The sequence below is a fragment of the Ambystoma mexicanum genome, chromosome 5q (genome assembly GCF_040938575.1).
Source record: "Ambystoma mexicanum isolate Mex_15411 chromosome 5q, UKY_AmexF1_1, whole genome shotgun sequence".
NCBI classification, from domain to species: Eukaryota; Metazoa; Chordata; class Amphibia; order Caudata; family Ambystomatidae; genus Ambystoma; species Ambystoma mexicanum.
Window position 1 is genome coordinate 1365537528 of NC_090933.1, and position 19140 is coordinate 1365556667.

The 19140-nt window shown below is 45.6% G+C and overlaps 1 protein-coding gene across 1 annotated transcript in view; it reads right to left on the reverse strand.

The window, feature by feature from the left end:
* Positions 1-19140, reverse strand: part of LOC138498429 (scavenger receptor cysteine-rich type 1 protein M130-like) — a 950335-nt gene that overhangs the window by 300511 nt on the left and 630684 nt on the right. Inside the window, exon 9 of the mRNA XM_069622185.1 lies at positions 17649-17786. Coding sequence (XP_069478286.1) covers positions 17649-17786 — 138 coding nt within the window. The remainder of the gene's footprint in view (positions 1-17648; positions 17787-19140) is intronic.

The window sequence follows — 19140 nt, forward strand, 5'->3', positions numbered from 1 at the left end:
CTGGGGGCCCCTCTCCTGTCCATTGCTAATGTGAAATAGCGACTACATCCCAAACTCTCGAACTGCCTCTTCCTTCAAGTGGAGGTCCTTCTTGAATAGTGAAAACATATTCTTCATCGCCTTATCCACTTTCCCGAGCTGACCCCTGAAGAGACCCTGTTTTGCCCATTTGAACAACTGCGTGCATTGGCATACCTGTACTATTGAGTTAGGTGAATATCTGGTGTTGAATTGGGCCTAAAGATTAGCTCCACTGCCTGTTTTCCCCCTTCCAGGTTGTTAACATATTTCATGCAGCCACCCTGTTAGGCCCCCCCTGGTCTTGTATACATATTGTGTTGAGTGTGATGTATTGGTTTACTTAGTTTTACTGTGATTCTTTGCTATGTTCTATGTAACAAAGGCCTTGTAATAAATGTATCTATATTTTAAATGTCGCACCTGTCTGGAGTAATTTGTAAGTGTCCTTGCTCTGTGTGCTCATTGAAGTCTTTCAGTCACCCTCACCCCTCCTGAGACTTAGTCTTGACCGCCTGCCATAGCTACCCTGATTGGTCCGGCTTGTCCGGAGGTTATCCTGTTCCTAGAAACTAGGTTGACCTTCTGAACTTCTGCCCCTCCAGGTCAGAGTTCAGAAATCCTTCTTAACAGTAGGTGACACCCAAGTGGCCACGGTAAAACATATTATGCAGCATCGGAGAGACGCCGGACCCTTGTGGTTCTCCGCAAGTCACTGGTGCTGGGTCCACTGAGGCTGTCGGTGAAAAGACTCTCATTGTTCTACTGTCCAGGAAATATTGTATCCAGGCTGTGGCCATGTCAGAGTGTTAGGGAGAATTCTCTGTTAAGGCTAATTTCCCAAACCTAGTGAGTTCCCCAGCAGCTTTGCTGGATTTTTGGGGTTTATTTTTTTCTCCTGCTAAGAGTGAGACTCTTTTTCCCCCACTCTTAGGCATGATTTGAGAATGTCCTTTGACTTTGTAATGTGTTTTATGGGCTATGGGGTCTTTTACTCCATAGGGTATCATCTGTTTTAGTGTATGTGTTACACAGCACACTCAGTGTAGTAACACAGGGGTGTCATAGTGACCCCCAAACATAGACTCCATACCCTGGATTGCCCCAGGGTCTGTTTTTCAAGGTGGCTCTGTCCAGTCCCCCCTTGTCGAGTTTCTGGCTGGTGGCAGTGGTTACCACGCAAAATATTCCACCGGAATATTTCCTATGGGATTTTCCCATTGATTTTAAACAAACCACCTTTTGGTGCAATGTTAAAGATACCACCGGATTATTTATTTAATATTTATTCCCCGGTTGGGTCTTTTTGCCAGGACTCAGTTTTAAAATGGCGTTTGTGTTTTCCTCTGTAACGCCAACCCAAGTCGAGCCCTTTGTTCCACTTGTGGCGGGCTTCTGCACAGAAGCCTCCACAAGTGGTGCCACTCTGTCTGGGTCTAGAGGATGTGTGGGAGGGGGAATAGGCACCCTGGACTGAGTTGCCTTGGCAACTCAGGTCGCACTCTTGTATGATATGCCAGTGGTGAGCCGCCTGGCTCACCACTTAGCATGTTTGATTGACAGCTAGGCTGATGAATGGGGGTTTTGCTGCATAAAAGCAGGGCTTTGGGGACTGGAACTTCAGAAGTCACCACATGACCTAAGAATCCGACGAGGAAGAAGCTGAGCCACCTGCAACCCGATGACACCACTGCTGAATCCCTGCTGCAATGAACTCAGCACTTTCCAACGACAGGGAAGATCTTCAGCTGAAGAGTCTCTCCCCCTTTGAGCTGGAAGGAACAACCAGTTTGCCTTCTTTCGCTCCCAGAAGCATTACTTGGTCGAATGTTCCGTGTCAAGCACCCGGGCGGCCGGATAGCCAAGCACACGTTTGACCGCAAATAAAAGGACCACACCTTTTAATCGGGAACTCCGCGGCTGGTTTTATCCCTGAGCAGTGCAACGACTCCAAACTTCCTCTACGACGAGATCCTCTCTTCCTCTGACTGGAACACTGAGCTGCAACCACTGCCAGGAACAACTGCCACTGCTGGAGCTTCATTCCCATTTAAGGTACTGTGTCCTGCCTGGCCTCACTTTCTACAGAGTGTTCAAGGTGTCCCCTAAATCCTTGTCCTCTATACTGGGTTGGCCCCAGACCTGTTTGTTACGCTCACCTGGCTCCCACAGGGGTGTCGATCGGAACTGGACAGCTGCTGTCTCCACCCACGTGACGCGTAAGGCAGAGATGACAGACTCGACCGGGCCACCTAATTTCGTCTGCTTGACCCATAGAAGTATTCTCCTGAAAGTGGAGAAAGGGAATTAGTCACCCGAGGATTTGAGTGATAACACCCCACTGTTCTCCCCACTAATCACCTCCGATGTCTCCTTTTATAGTCTCACCTTATGTTTTTAAAAGATGAGCTCTCCACCCTGCGTGGAATGCAGGGGCGCGTGGATAACCAGTTACTTCACTGGTCCGAAGGAATTGGGAAGTTCCAGAACTATATTGACTCTGAGGTCCCTGGCGAGGAGCCGTAAGTATATAGTTTGTAAGAGTTCAAACTGTCTGACTTTCACTCTTGTCCGATTCCATGCAGCTTGCAGCTTGACCAAAGAGAAGATTGCCTCGTGGCAGCTGGTAATGTTCAGGTAAGAGTCTGTATTACCCAACACTGTCCTCTAAATGATACCTGTATGTAACCTGTTGCTTTCTCCCTTATTACAGATGCAGAGTGAGAAATTATGACATCTTGAGAAATAATGCCTCCGGCGGTAAAATCAGATAAGTCTATTATGGTGAAAGAGATACCCTTTGTTTGTTCTTTCGGCTCACCTTGCCGTCCTTTTGTTCCCTTTAGGTGCCGGAGTTCGGCGAAGATGAGATGGAGGCTGCGCCCACCCGTGGAGATGAATAATGCCTCCGGCGGTAAAATCAGGAAAGTCTATGGTGGTAACTAATATTGCCTTGTTTATTCTCTCAGCTCACCTTGCTGTTCTTTTGTCTCCCTTAGGTGCCGGAGTTCAGCGAAGAAATGATGAAGACAGAGGTGGATCGTGGAGGTGCTGCGAAGGCTGGTGAGTATAGCGCGGCGCTGCAGCAGGCCATGCGACGCGCATCAAATAACGTCTTTCTTCCTGTTCCAAGGCGCGATGGATCCAGAATCAGGTGATGAATAAAAGTATTGTTCTTGTTCTAACCTTTTCTTCTTCTGTCCCCTTTTTTCTAGGGGAGCTCCAGACTCGAGGCGGGCGTGGCAGAAGACTGGATGCTGACTTGCAGGCACGGTGAGCATTATGCTGCAGGATGCAGAATAATGCAAAGCGTGGGCTGCTATTGGGGCGTGGTTTAAATAGCCTTCAAAGTAGTCCCAGGTAAGAAGTTCCCAAGACCACACCCGAGGAAGAAAATAGTCCCTGAAGTAAAGTAGTCCCCCTTCAGACTTCACATTGGCTTGAATGCTGAGCAGCATGGTCTGCATGAGGTAAGTGAAAGCAAATGAGCGTGGCGCCTATGGCGCCAGGACTGACCCCTTCTATAAGTAGCCAGGGCTGCTGGGCTTTTTTTCCAAGTATCTGGATGCCTGCTCCCGGGACTGATGGACCTGGTCCGGATGCCCGGGGGTAGGCATCATGACACTGTTAACCTTGCCTTTCTGAACTATTCCAACTCCTTTTTGACTTTCCTGCAAAGACTTTTAGTGCATTTCCACTATGTGATCTTGGGCACATTCCGCCTTGCTCTCTCCAAGAGTGGGCCTGGCCTATGAACTTTTTGCTCTACAGTAGACCCTACCTTTCTTGACTTGCTGTGGTTTCTTAAAAGTATTGGTATTGTGTTATTTCCTTACTCTGCCTTTTCTCTTCCTTTTTAACTGAATTATTGGAGTGCCATCTAACGTTATGCGCTCACCTCTGTTTTGCAAATAAGTGGTGTCTTAACTTAGACTTGTCAAATAATTTAACTAAGGAGGTGTCTATACTTATATTGACTGTGTTTGAACTTGCTTGACATATTAGTGCCAGTGTATTTTACACGTATGTTTTTAAATAAATAATTATATACTTTTATACCAAAGCTCTGGTCAGTGTTTGCTTGTGCTACTGTATTTTTAGCCAAATTGTGTCTACTCTATATACTGCCTAACTCTTCTTGAGAGAAGTCCGACTACTCAGCCACAGCTACCAGGTAAATCTGGGTGGTGCAGACTGCTACCAATTGGGTTTACTGCTAACACCTGTAGTCTTAAGATTTTTGCAGTGGTCCCTAAGGGAACTGAACAGGTTTCTGCCTAACACAGAGAAGAAGGCTGATGAAGTAAGGTTGCCGCACAGGACTTCATGGCTGACAAGCTCAAAGGCCGTTGATAAATCTAGCAGCAGAAGGAGTGAGATATTCCCTTTGTCTTGTTGGGCCTCAATTTGGGTTTTTAGGTATAAAAGTGCAGTTTCAGTGCCGTGTCTAGGACTGAACCCAGATGTCCGCAGGCCCAGAAGATTCTTAGTTTCTAGATGTGCTTGTATTTGTAAATAAGCTGCCCTGTCTAGAATTTTCAACAGTAAAGGCACCGTAGTAATGGGCCTGTAATTTGTGGGGATGTCAGGGTCAAGGTTTGTTTTTTTAGTAAGGGAAGTACCCAGGAGTCTATCAGGTTAGATGGGACGATACTGGTTTAGAATGAGGCATTTACCAATGTGGTGATGGAAGGCGCGAGTCCTTTAGCTACACCTCTAATGATACTTGCAGGGAAAATATCAAATTGACATTGTGATGGTTTGAGGGTAGATATTATTTTTTCCACCTCTTTAATGGACAGGGGAGTGACATTAAATAGGCAGTCAGGTTTAGGAATTGTAGGTTTAGGCTTAGGAGGGACGAATTCAGATGCAATGCTGAGTTTTTTCTTTTCACTTTTGTATTGTAGCATCGATTGTAGCAAATTTACCAATTCAACTTATTAAAGGAATGGAGCGAAATCCTTTCTGAATCTAATACAGCAATCCTGACTTGCTTTATACCATGTGAAGATGACAATCAGTCCTTAATCGCACCAGACTTCACAAATAACCAAAAGAAAGATTTTAGTGATCCCCTTATACTGACCTGACACGGAGAAAACTGCGTTTTCCACACCCTTTTAGGGAGAATCATCAAAAATGGCTAATTTCCCTTACCTACTGAGTCCCTCAGCAGCTTTGCTGAATTTCTAGGATTTTATTTTCACCTGGTAAGTGTGGGAGCCTTTTGTCCCACTCTTACATGTGTTTTTCTGTGTGTGTTTAACATTTTTGTGTTCATAGACTGTTGCGCCTCACCTACTCCATTGGCATCACCTTTTTACTGTGTGTTACACAGCACCTTTAGTGCAGTGACACTGGGTTGTCTTTTTCAGACTTCCCACTTTAAGCTCAATTTTCTGGAACTGACTACTGTCTCCCAGAATATGTAAAGTTGCCATTGACTTTATTAGTCTTTTTAAAATCACAGACCCAGTACCAACAAACTACTAATAGTTATCCCTTTTTGTCTGTTTCTCCTGGAACATTATTAAGTTCCCTTTTCTTTAAGATTTGGCTTGTGGCAGTGGCATTTACCCTATTTTTCCTCCTCTGGTTATTTATATAGCCTTGGTATCGTTTTAAGCTATCTAGCTATCTTAGTAGTCTCAAACTTAAACCAGCTGGACCATATTTACTTTTATTACGGTTCCGGCAGGGTTTATTCGTCATTTCATTTTGTAAAAGTCTTACTCGTGTTTTACTCTGCACGCCAAACTAGGTTTGGTTCCTTTGTTTGCCGACCTTTGGCGGGCTTCTGCACAGAAGACCTCCTTAGGTGCTTAAATGTCTGAGGGGGCAGGATGTGAGGGAGGGGTTTGAGACTCCCTGCACAGGGTCTCCTTGGAGACCCAAGTTGCACTCTGTGTGATTGGCTGTGGTGAGTGTCCTGCCGGAACAGCCACCCTGCTGTGTGATTGACAGCCAGGCTGAGTGAATGGGGGTAAATGCATAAAAAGCAGGTCTCTGGGACTGAGAAGGCAGAGTCACCACTGGATCGAGAGAACCGAAGAGAAGCTGACAGAAGAGGACCTTTACCTCGACAGAACCTCCCGGTGAAGCCCTGCTGCGGGTCTGAATCTTCAAACTTCGCCGACAGGGAATATCTGCAAGGAATCGTTTCCCTTGAGCTGGTGGGAACTGTCATGAGCACTGCTCCTGAGAAGCCAAGTCAATCCCAGCATCCCCGGAAGCAGGCTCACGACCCTCGTCCCCGGCTCCAGCAAACCCCTATTGGGGCCCTTTGGACCATGTCCTGGCGCCTCTGGCGCCAGGCTCATAAGGAACCTCAGTCCCGGCGCCAGGGGCGCCGGGCTCATAATTCTTGCAAAGGTGTTTGGGTGGACCTACCTGTAGCAGACCATGCTGCATACTCACCTTTGCAAATGCTGGCAGGATGAAGTCCCCAGCCTTCTGCTGGGAGGAACTATTCCCTGAACTGGGACTACTTTCTTACCTGGGTGGGGCTGGCTCTGGGTTAGCTCTGTAACACAGGAATTCTTTTACCTAGGCGAGGCTGAGGAAGAAGACACCCAATCACTCCAACACTATCTAAACCACACCCCATTGGGAAAACGTGCTTCGCGTTATTCTACATCTGCAGCAGGACGCTCACCGAGTCAGCTCCAGCATTCCAGTGACATCTCCAGCTTCAGCTCAGCAACCTGTGGAAGAAAGACACGAGAACTATACTTACCATCCAGGAATCCAGACACCGGCAGAACCTGCAAGCAAAAGAAACATAAGGTTAGCAAATTGCAACACGTTCGCAGCCGCGCTCGCTTACCTGATCCATCTGTGCTTTCACGGATTCTTCGCGGCCTTCTCTTCAGCAGCCTAACGGCACCTGTAAAGACAAAGAACATTGTTAAGTAGGAATCGGGTGAAGACGGCCGCATTTACTTTTCTTACCTGCTTTTGTGCGCGTATTACGATCTCTTCAACCGCAGCAGCCCGGCACCTGAAAACAAGAAAAGACATTATTGAAGTGCCATTAAAGACTGCAAGAAAGACTAACACTTACGTGTTTCCCCCACGTGCATCCGCAACGAACAACGCCCGCAACATCTCAAGACCTGAAAACAGAAAACAAGCGACATTATTGAGGTGTCATTGAAATTCCCATACCTACGTACAACCGCACGTGTCGCGCTCTCAGTGACCACGCCCTCAGCATCCAGGCACCTGAAAAAGACAATGCAAATACTTCATCAAAGGTGCCCATCTCTTCAAGAGTATAAACTCTTATACCTACTGGCATCCGCTCGTGCAGTTACGGCTGCATCACCTTTTGGCATCTCAGCACCTGTGCCACTTATAAGGCCACAAAAGACTTTGAGGACCTCCAGTGACGTAGCTGGAACTCACGCACCCCTGCATAAGTCGCAGGATGGAGAGCCCAGCATTTATACGCCTAAGGTGAGAGCTCACCAGGACATTGGACTTTCAGAGAGTTGGCGATTAGTGAGGAGGAAGTCCAGCCAAACGGTCATTAACCCTTTTTTTCTTCCGCCTGCAGAAACCTTACCCTGCAAGCCAGACGGTCAATAAGAGGAAGCCCGGTCCAGAGAGTCATCCGAGCTCTACGCTTCTCAATTGAAGAGACTATAACAGTTCAGCCGGGACCAGCGCCTCTGTGGGAATCAGGTGAGCATTACAGAACGCAAAGCCCTCCATTAACCTCCTACCCAGGCGCTATGGAAACTTCCGACACTGATCAACTGGCCCAGTTACTAGGGGAATTAAGAGCTGAAGTACATGCTGCCCGCCAGGAAACGAATGCCCTGAGGAGGGAATTGATTATGTCCAAAGAACGAACTGATGACCTCGCCAGACAGTTACTACAAACACAAGCGGGGCAAACCCCTCTACCTAATTCAGGAGGGACCTATACCCCGGCGGCTTCAGCCAATCCTGTTCAAATCAATCTGCCCAGAAATGTGCCTTTGGCTCCGCCCGAACACTTCTCTGGTGACCCTAAGAGGTTTGCGGTGTTCATAAATCAGTGCCGATTGCACTTTCTTTGTAGACCAGCTGATTTTCCGACAGATCAGACTAAAGTAGCCTTTGTGCTTTCGTATCTTAGGGGCAGCGCCGCTGATTGGTCGATCCCTCTGGTTACACAGGATGACCCGATTCTTCGCAAGTTCCAGGCCTTCCAGGCCAATATGGAAAAACTTTTTGCAAGACATTCCCAGGGGCAGGCCCTGGACAACAAACTCCTTTCCCTACGGCAGGGCAATCAGGATCTTCTGGCTTATATTGCGTCATTTAACAGACTAATCGTAGAAACCAGATGGCCTGTGTACAAGAGGATCACACTTTGCCACAGGGGTTTGCGTGGCGAACTCAAAGACGTCCTAGCCCAGGTCGTGAATCCCCCTCAAGATTGTTCAGAGTACATTGATTTAGTGGTCCAATTGGATCACAGACTACAAAACAGAAAGGCAGACCACTCCAGGTTCAAAACTCGAGTTTTCTCTAAGCTACTAACTCACACCAAAGGAGTTGAAGCCGTAGAACCTATACAAATAGGGGTCGTAAAGGGTCCCCTAACCCAGAAAGAACGCGACAGGAGACGACAATTGCAGCTATGTCTCTATTGTGGAAATTCAGGACATTTCCTCCGAGATTGCCCGGTGAAACCTCTGAAGAAGACAGTGGGAGCTTCTGATAAGAATTCCGAAAAGCCGAGCCGGGAAACGACCTCGCCCGACAAGTGTAGAGGTCCGCTTGCCGAGCGTAAAAACCAGTTCTTTGACCTCGCACTTCATAATGTCAATGGTCCTCATAAATCCAGAATGACCGGATCGCTTGCATGCCATTAAAGCTTACATTGATAGCGGCGCGATTGGAAATTATGTAGACCGCGAGATGGCTTTCAGGATGAACCTACCCCTTTGTCCTAAGGTAAGTAAAGACGTCATTACCACAGTGGATGGTACGGAAATAGCCTCCGGACCGGTAACCCATACCACCACAGAAGTGACATTATTAGGCCAAGATGGACATCGGGAGGTAATCGTGTTCGATGTGATCAAGGCCCCTCAGTTCCAAATAATTCTGGGGATCCCTTGGTTGGAGAAACACAATCCTCAAATCGATTGGCGAGCAAAGATGATACAGTTCCCAGAGTGTGCACCTACTTGTTATCCTCGATCCAGTATTGGCCTAGCGGTAGCAACATCCGAAGGACCGCAATTGCCTCCAGAGTATCAAGAATTCCAAGATGTCTTTCAGAAGGAGCAGGCTAATACCCTGCCTCCCCACAGATCTTACGACTGTCAAATAGACCTGATACCCGGAGCCACTCCCCCTTTTAGTAGAATTTACGCCCTTACCAAGCCTGAAAATCTTCATTTGCGACAGTATCTGGACCAGTACCTGGCCAATGGATTTATCCGCCCATCAAAGTGTCTGGCATCCTCGGCTGTATTCTTCGTACCTAAAAAAGAAGATGACCTTAGAACCTGTATTGATTATCGTGCCCTGAACCAGATAACGGTAAAGAACAGATACCCCCTACCTCTGATTCCGGAACTCTTTGACCAAGTTAAGAACGCCTGCATTTATACAAAGCTAGATCTCCGGGGAGCCTACCACTTGGTACAGATTAACGAAGGCGACGAATGGAAGACGGCATTTCGCACCAAGTATGGACTATTTGAATACCAAGTGATGCCCTTCGGACTATGCAATGCACCAGCCGCTTTTCAGTATTTTATGAATGATGTCCTCAGAGAACTCATAGATGTTTGCGTAGTCGTCTACATAGATGACATCCTTGTGTACTCATCTTCAGAAGCAGATCATCGGAAACATGTTAGAGCCGTCCTTGAAAAACTCTGCCAACATAAGCTTTTTGCTAAGCTTGAAAAATGTGTTTTTCACGTCATGGAGGTCGAATTTCTAGGCTTTATTCTGACACCCAAAGGAGTCCACATGGACTCGAGAAAGGTGGACGCTATCATCAAGTGGCCATCACCTACTTCCGTGAAAGGTGTCCAAAGCATGTTAGGTTTCGCCAACTTTTACCGCAGGTTTATTCCAGAGTTTTCACGAGTCATCCGTGACGAACAACGCCCGCAACTTCTCAAGACCTGAAAACAGAAAACAAGGGACATTATTGAGGTGTCTTTGAAATTCCCATACCTATGTACAACTGCACGTGTCGCGCTCTCAGTGACCACGCCCTCAGCATCCAGGCACCTGAAAAAGACAATGCAACGACTTCATTAAAGGTGCCCATCTCTTCAAGACTATAAACTCTTTATACCTACTGGCATCCGCTCGTGCAGTAACGGCGGCATCACCTTTTGGCATCTCAGCACCTGTGCCACTTCTAAGGCCACAAAAGACTTTGAGGACCTCCAGTGACGTAACTGGAACCCATGCACCCCTGCATAGGTCGCAGGATGGAGAGCCCAGCATTTATACGCCTAAGGTGAGAGCTCACCAGGACATTGGACTTTCGGAGAGTTGGCGATTAGTGAGGAGGAAGTCCAGCCAAATGGTCATTAACCCTTTTTTTCTTCCGCCTGCAGAAACCTTACCCTGCAAGCCAGACGGTCAATAAGAGGAAGCCCGGTCCAGAGAGTCATCCGAACTCTACGCTTCTCAATTGAAGAGACTATAACAGTTCAGCCGGGACCAGCGCCTCCGTGGGAATCAGGTGAGCGTTACAGGAACCACCAGTTCAGCAAACTACAAGCCAGGCCTCTCTACTCTGTTCGAATTTGCTGTGCACAGTTACAGTGAACCGGATAGCCAGGAGAATCGGACCCTGCTTGGGTTTTAAGGAGCACACCTTTTATTTGTTGCTTTGCTCTTCTGCTGGTTTCTTCCCTTGGCAGCGCAGGACCCTCCAGTCTTCCTACTTTGTGTCAGTCCGAGAGTCACTTTCGGAACCGTGAGCCTGCAGGACCTGCCAGGAACGCCTGCCTCAGCTACAACCTCCTTCTCCATTTAAGGTACTGTTCACATTCGATCGCTCGTTCCGTTTGACTACGGTAAAAGTGTTTGAAATCTTTTGCCAATCTGAGGGCTTGTCCTTCTTTATTCTTTAAAGTAGCTTTTTCTCCAACCAACTTCGTTCTGAACTCTTGGCAAAGACCGAAAACTGCTCCGAACAGTGTGATCCTCTGCGAAGGCTTTGGCCCAATGACTTTGGCCCTGGCCTCTTGATTTCATTTCCTCACTGTAGTTACTCTTTCTAGATTTCCCTGCTTACTTACTTGTTGGTGCTGCTCAACTTTTGTCTAACTCTGCCTTTCCCTCCCTTTTAAATTACTGGAGTGCCATTTTGCTCACAATTCATTTTGAGCTTAATTTGTCCAGAATTGGGTGTGGTGTAGTGTATTAAGATAATGATCCCTAACTGCTTGATAATAGTGAAATGTTTCATAACTGATGTGTAAATAAATGTATATTCTTTTATACAGAAACCTTGAGTCAATGTTTGTTTGAACCATAGTAGTTGCTCTAATTTGTGTAACTATTGGTACTGCTCACTTTACTTTTGAGATACGTCTGGCTGCTCAGCCATCGCTACCACTTTACTGTGTAGTACAGGCTTGTACCAAAGGTGAATTTGTACTGTCACTTGTAGTCTTAATTGTGTATTGTGCTTGTCTACAAAACTAAGCCCCGTTAACAAGTGTCTTGACTGTCATTTTGCCGTCAGCCTGTCCAATGAAACACGTTCTCCCTCAATGGAGATACTGCTATTCTCCTGCTTGATTTTGGGGCAGATATATTATTCCTGCTTCTGTAAAGTACCCCTACTCACTCTAAGAGTCTGCTTCTGCTGGGTAGTTGGTAGCGGGTGTATTCCCTTTTTTCGTTTCCCCATTCTTTCCAATCTGCTCTGTATTCACTTTTCTGTCACTGTCAGATTTTGCTCCAATCCCTTGTTGGACCTCTGTCTCCTCGAACATTCTCCAGTGGTCTAATATTTCCCTCCTATTCTGCAATGGTCTCCCTTTATACCTTGCGGTCTAGGACGTGGACATATGCTCCAGGGTGCATCTGTCAAAAGACCCATGGTCTGGCCAGGAGTGGGGCATTCCTTCTCCTTTAATCTCATTCACCCATTGGTTGTGGTATTTTTTGATTTTCACACAGTACAGCAGCAAGGCTTTACATATATGGTCTAGCATACAGGGCATACAGCCACTATCACATAGCGGTACCTTTGGCAGACTTGAATCTTATCCACATAACTTACAAGGAGGTGCTAGAAGTGCCCAATAGTGTGCAGTACGGATCCTTGCACTACGCGCAACATGTGACCCACATTATATTTAATGCATACCATGCAGTATCCATGAATGTGGCTATATGCACACCAAATTTGGGCAGAACCAGTCTTCACCAATGTTCACAACAAGAACATCCTTACTTATGTGAATGAAATAATGCAGCTGCAACAATTCTACTGGAATCACTGGCCTTCTTGTGTTTTCCTGTCACCGTAACACATCCGTAGGTGATATTGAACATCCTCCTTCCAATGGTGCTCTCTCCTGAAACTCTACTATTTGTGTAACAGGAGGTGAACTATACCCTTCTCTCAGTATCATGTTGCATACGCCTGTGTTAGATGGAATGTCAAAGGTCATTTATTTCTGTAAAATATGCTGCACGCTTTGCCCCTATGTATGCTGCTTTGTTCCCTTGGGAGATCAAGTACTCCTCCCTCGTGTGTGCCTGGGAGCTTATCTAGGAATATTGTGGGAAGACTTTGCAGCCGGGGCTGCTAGTGAACCCTGAGCTGTTCCACTATGGAATGGAAGTACTATTAGCATGGTTTCCAGGGATACATGGCAAATTGATATGTATACTCAATAAAAAAAATCAGACCTGAGGTCCCTTTAGAGAATAAGTAAGGGAAAGTGTTCTCAATAGAACTGGAGACAGCAATACTGATGAAACAGAGAGTTGTACTGCATGTTATTCATTGTGAAAGTTTGGACTGATTTTGAGTAACAACTGTGTACGTGTATGAACCTTGAAAAGCACTTTTCCAAAAACCTCACAGTTCCATTTGGACATATGATACCACCTAAGTTCTTCTTTTATGTCTTTCTTCTTGATGTAGTACATATTTATCCAATCCTATCTCAAGGAGAGATGCCTATCATCAGGTTATTTGATAATGCCAAGGTTTGGGTAGTATTGGAATTATTGTTTTTTGCTGCTCTTGCTCAATGTCATTGCAGAAGAGCTTAGCTGCATTACTAACATAGTAAGGATGTATTTTAAAGACTTCTTTAAATGGTCTCATGGATTCTATCGACGATATAAAGGACATCTGGCGCTACAGAAGATGGAAGCTTTGATGAGGTTCATTTTGCTCATATTTTTAACTTCTGCTGTCTTTATCTCTTTACCTTCTTTGCACAACAAAATGCTGTATTTTCGCATGTACATGCCTTGGTCTCTGCTAACACAACCCCTATTTCTGCTTTTACCAAAGCTATATCTGGGGGGAAGATCAATGCTGCCCGAGAAGTAAAGAGACACAGGTGCAGCACAAATATGGAGTTAAAACAAGTGAATTCATACCCGGCAGATTCAGCCCATGTATCTAACAACAGGTGGTACAAGCACATGACCAAGGAGGAGAAGTAAACAATGAACGGAAGCTGCTATGTGTGCTCTCTCATAACCTATGCAGGAGTACTTCCAGAACATGCGTAGCAACAGAAATCCCAACAGCCAGAGCACAATGCCTTATGCACCTGTCTCTGCAATACCAGAGGCTGATTTCAAGGAAAGTGGCTACATTAAGATGGATGCTGCAATAGATGTTTCCCTATGAAGAGAATTTTATTAAGACTTAAGAAATTAAAGTGGATGATTTTTGGAGCACTGACAAGACAATAGAATACATTCCGGATGGCTCAAACAAAGAAGAAGTGAGAATAGTGAAACAAAAGGATTTACAATGTACAACGACAGGATGAAGAGAGAGGAGGAATGCCAGGATGCTGGGAAAGACCACAGTTATTAGTAGACAGGCAACTATTCAAAGGAGAAGGATGGAAAGAGGGAATGGTAGAAAGTAAAGCACATGCTCTCCTGACAGTTCGAGTAGACGTGGGGCAGATGGAGAATGACAATTGCCCAGTGGGCAGCAAGTTCAAAACTGCTCACCTGAATGGTCCAATGCCAATTTTACCACTTCAGAATGTGTCCTTGTATTTCCAGAATGATGGTCCAGTCATGGTTGGGGAGAATGAAGGATGCAAACAAATATTATAGATACCAGGCATGAGGGTCGATACTGCAGTTCTGAGTGATTACTAATGGGTATGCATATCCAAGGCATACATGCAACTGCCACCAGATTGGGGAGGGGTATGCTATCTAGTAAAGCTGAACACACCAGTATTTGTAGTACCCTGAAAAGATATACAAGTGGACAGTTTCCCCAAAATGGACAAACATAAGAGGAAGATGAGATCTGTAAAGCTGACAACGGTGAAACGAGGAAACCATGTGTCATCAAAAATGGAAGATACACCAGACTCAATACCACCAGAACACAGGTTGTTTAGTAGGACAGAGACGTTCTTCGTATCTCTCGTTCCAAGGGGTTCAGGCCAATGTGAATACCAAGTGGCTCCAGATCACATGATGGGAACTACTGCAGATGATTAACTCAGCGGTCAAGGGGTTCAACACCAGCACAGAAGAATTGAAAGCTGTCAGATTAATAGCCTTACAGAAAAGATATGTCTTGAACCTTGTCATCGCTGTTAGGGAAAATTCTCATAAATTAGTAAATTTCACTTACTTAATGAGTCCCTCTGCAGGTTTGCTGGATTTCTAGGATTTATTTTTTCACCTGATAAGTCTGTGAGTCTTTTTACCACTCTTACATGTGTTTTGCTGTGTGTGTTTTTCACTTTTTGTGTGATCTTGGGCACTGGAGCCTCACCTACTCCACGTGCACCATTTTTTGTGTGTGTTACACAGCATCTTCAGTGCAGTGGCACAGCGTTGTCTTTGAGACTTTCCACTGACTCCATTTTTTTGGGGCTGACTACTGTCCCCCAGAAACAGGTAAAGTTGCCATTTGCTTTACATACTCACTTTAAACCACAGACCGAGTAGACCTCATTTTACAAGGAGTATTGGAAAGGGTTAACTCTTAACCCTTTTTGTCTGTACCTCTTGGAGCCTTGTTTTGCTCCCTTAACATTAAGACTTGGCTGGTTGCAGTGGTAACTACTGTAACTTTTCTACTGCGATTATCTTATATAAACGTGGTATTGTTCCAGGCTGTTATATTAGCCTTGAACATAAACCCGCTTGACCAAATACATTTTATATTGGTTCTGGCTGGGTTTATTTGCCATTTCGTTTTGGTAAAGTATTTATCATGTTTTTCTCTGTGCGCCAAACCGGGGATGATTCCTTTGTTCGCTGTCTTTTCGTGGGTTTCTTCACAGAAGCTCTCCTTAAGGCGCCTGATAGTCTAGGTAGGCAGGATATGGGGGAGGGATCTTCAGACCCCTACCATGGGTTCCCTTGGTAACCCAAGTCGCACTCTATGTCTGATTGGCGAAGGGTCTGGCCTTGCTGGGCCAGCCACCCTGCTGTGTGATTGACAGCCAGGCTGTATGAATGGGGGAAAACTGCATACAAAGCAGGTCTCTGGGACTGGAAGAGCAGAGTCGCCACTGGAACAAAAGAACCAATGAGGAACTGGAAGAAAAGGACCCCTACCACAACTGAACCACCCGGTGAAGCCCTGATGCAGGTCCGAATCTCCAAATCCGACGACAGACAAGATCCTCCAGGAAACTCTTCCCTTGAGCTGGTGGGCCCAACCAGTTTGCCCAAACTACAAGCCAGGACCTCTCCTCTGGTCAAATTCGCTGTACAGGGATACAGTGGGCCGGATAGCTAGGAAGGTCGGACCCTGCTTGGGTTTTAAGGAGCACACATGTTGTACATTGTTTTGCTCTGCTGCTGCTTTCTTCCCTGGGTGGCACAGGACCCTCCAGTCTTCCTACTTCATGTCAGTCCGACAGTCGCTTCAGGAACTGTGAGCCTGCAGGAACCACCAGGAACATCCACCTCAGCTACAGCTCCCTCTCTGTTTTAAGGTTGTCCGTTTCGGTCAGCTGGGGTGAAAGTGTGTGAAATCTTTCTCTAATCCAAGGGCTTGTCCTTCTCTTCTCTTTGAATTAACTTTTCTACCAACCAACCTCATCCGGAATCTGTGCCACAAACTTTATCGCAAACTACCCTGAACTGTGTGATCTTGAGCAAAAGACTTTTGTCCTATTGACTTTGGCCCTAAGCCTTTTCTATCTGATCTCCACACTGTAGTATCTCTTGTTCACATTGCCCTGAGTATGTACCTGTTGGTTTTTCCTAATCTCTAATAACTTTGTCTTTCCCTCCCTTTTAAATTGCTGGAGTGCCATTTTGCTCCCACTTCATTTTGTGAGCTTAACTTGTATGGAATTTAAGGGAAGTGGTGTGGTGTATTGATGATTGTGATTTTTAACTTGCTTAGAATAGTGAAATGTTATACAACTGCTGAGTAAATAAATATTCTTTTACTTAGAAACCTTGAGTCAGTGCTTGCCTGAACCATAGTAATTGCTGTCCTTTTGTGTAATTCCTTGTATTGCTCACTTACTCTTGAGATAAGTCTGGCTGCTACCACTATAATTGTGTAGTACAGGCTTGTACCAAAGGTGAAATTGCACTGTCACTTGTAGTCTTAATTGTCTGTAGAGTTCCCAAAGGTTTCTGCATATAATTCTGCCCAACAATCCCTAGGGAAGGAGGCGTTTGCAACATGATCAGGCCTTCTTCCTGTACATCCAAATCTTTGCATGATGAAGAGAATTGCACACTAACAGAAGTCATCATGCAATTATCAGACCTGCATACAAAAATGGAGGCGGAGTGAAGAGGAAGTGTTCCTTGTGTGGGGATATTGAATTTTTGTTTATGGATTTCTAGCAGTTACATTGTTTTTTTCATCTCTACTGGTGCGTGGAGGAGCTAATAATAATTAATCCCCCTTCACTCCCGGAGCGATGCGGAGGGAGTGTTCCTTGTGTTTCGTGTGAAACATCGGGGAACAGAAAGCAGTAGGTGAATTCGAAAACTGATCTACAGACTCTACACTACAATAGAAAACACAATGGAGACAAGACGCCAGAAACGTCTAAACTTAACGCGCTCTGAACCCACATCTACCCAGATTGCAAAGCGATTATCATAGGCACCTCAAGTAAGTCAGAAAAGCGAAAGCAAGAGCATGGCTAAATTACATGTGTTTTTGTCGGAGGGTGGTGGTAGAGTACAACACCATGACAAGGTGTTCAAGGAAATGCAGCCCCAGTTTGTTGAGAAGTTTGGCGTATTACCAGCAGTGAGAAAACAGGTCTTTCCTCATGTATCTTTGAGACCCTCATTTGTTACACTTGCCGCTGATTCTGCACCTGCACCCCTATGTAATTTGGGTCTACAAAATAATGGAAATATGAAACAAACATTGCCTCATTTTGGTGTGCCTCCCCCTGTCCGTGATAAGGAGTTTAAGGAGTCTAACTTACCTGCTTCGCTCCCCGCTGGAGCAAGAGTTGGAGTGGGCGTGTCGGCGACAGCAGCAGACAGCATGGAGGTTCCCGTTGCTGCCAGAGGCGCTTTGTTGCCTCCGTTGTTTGATGTTGCCTCGGCCGCTGTGGTCATCTCTGCGGTTTTCCCATCATGTGGCGTGGATGAGATAGCTGGAACGCCACCGATGTGTGAAGCTGCTGTGGCCGCAGTAAGCCCTTCTATGGGTGCCGTGCCCAATAAGTGAGGGACAGCATGCAAACTGATGCGGGGTGGGGGGTTCGCCAACGCAGAAGCTGACTGTCACTTGCTGACACAGCTGAGACCCTTGGCGCCAAGACAGGAGCAGATGGGGCCTTCCTTGATGCCTCAGACGATGCAGTCACATCTGATCAAGTCGCCCCTCAAGTGGGTTAACGAGCCATGTTTGTATAAGAACGACATCCATGACGAACAAGCTCCCTCTAGTGGAAAAGATAATATGTTGATTTGGTCAGAGGAAAACAACGCAAATGTAGAGTGCATGATTGGAGTGCCCAAAAAAACTTGTGTGCGCTTGGCAAGAACAACAGGTTAACTCATCAGTCTGTCGTCAAATGCCTCACGAAGACCATATAAAATCAGCTATAGTTGTTGAAAGCGATGGCCTGCCATTTGTACATGCTTGCTTAAACAGTGAAAGTGAAAGTGAAATGATGTCCACACAGCTCCCAGTTCGAAACAAAGACAGGCACAATTCACTGGCCGTAGCCGACCGGCTAATTAAAGATCTGATGGAAATCATGCTGAAAGTAAATATGCGCAATGAAGAAGTGGCAGCATAGAAACAACAGACTGATAGACGCAATGAGCAAGATGGTATAATCTCATCGGGACCAGCTGAGGCGTTACAGGATGAACTCTTTAATGTTAACATAAAAGGCATACATATAGCATCAAGGATAGTTGAAAGCTCATTGGTCTCCAACACAATTGGGAGACCACAAAGTCAAAAGATCAGCTGTAAACTCTTCCTCTTCTGACTCTGAGTCAATATCGGAAAACACCTCATCTGATGAAACAACTACTGAATTCCCTTGCTACCAAAAAGTATATAAATATTTTAAATCAAAGCATATTCCTAACAGAGAAAATGTAAAGAAGAGATGACCCAAAGGAGGGTGACTGAAACTTGAATGAGCTAAGGCCAAATCTCATGTCTGCAACAACTATTGCAATAACCCCGCTCGCAAAAATATATGATCAATTCAATCAGAATTACAGTGATCAGAATACGCTTATTGTGCTTGTAAACACAAAACTGATCAATTTGGAAATGTATCTGCAAGACATCAAAATACAATTACAAAAAGATAAGCAGAAGGATGAGTTGACAGCAAACTTATTGAGAGAGGCCTTGAAAAGTACAAGTGATGATAAAAAGCTGCTGGCCGAGGTTGCTAAAGAAGCTCTAGCAATCCTGAAAAAATATCAGAAGTGAGACCAGGATAA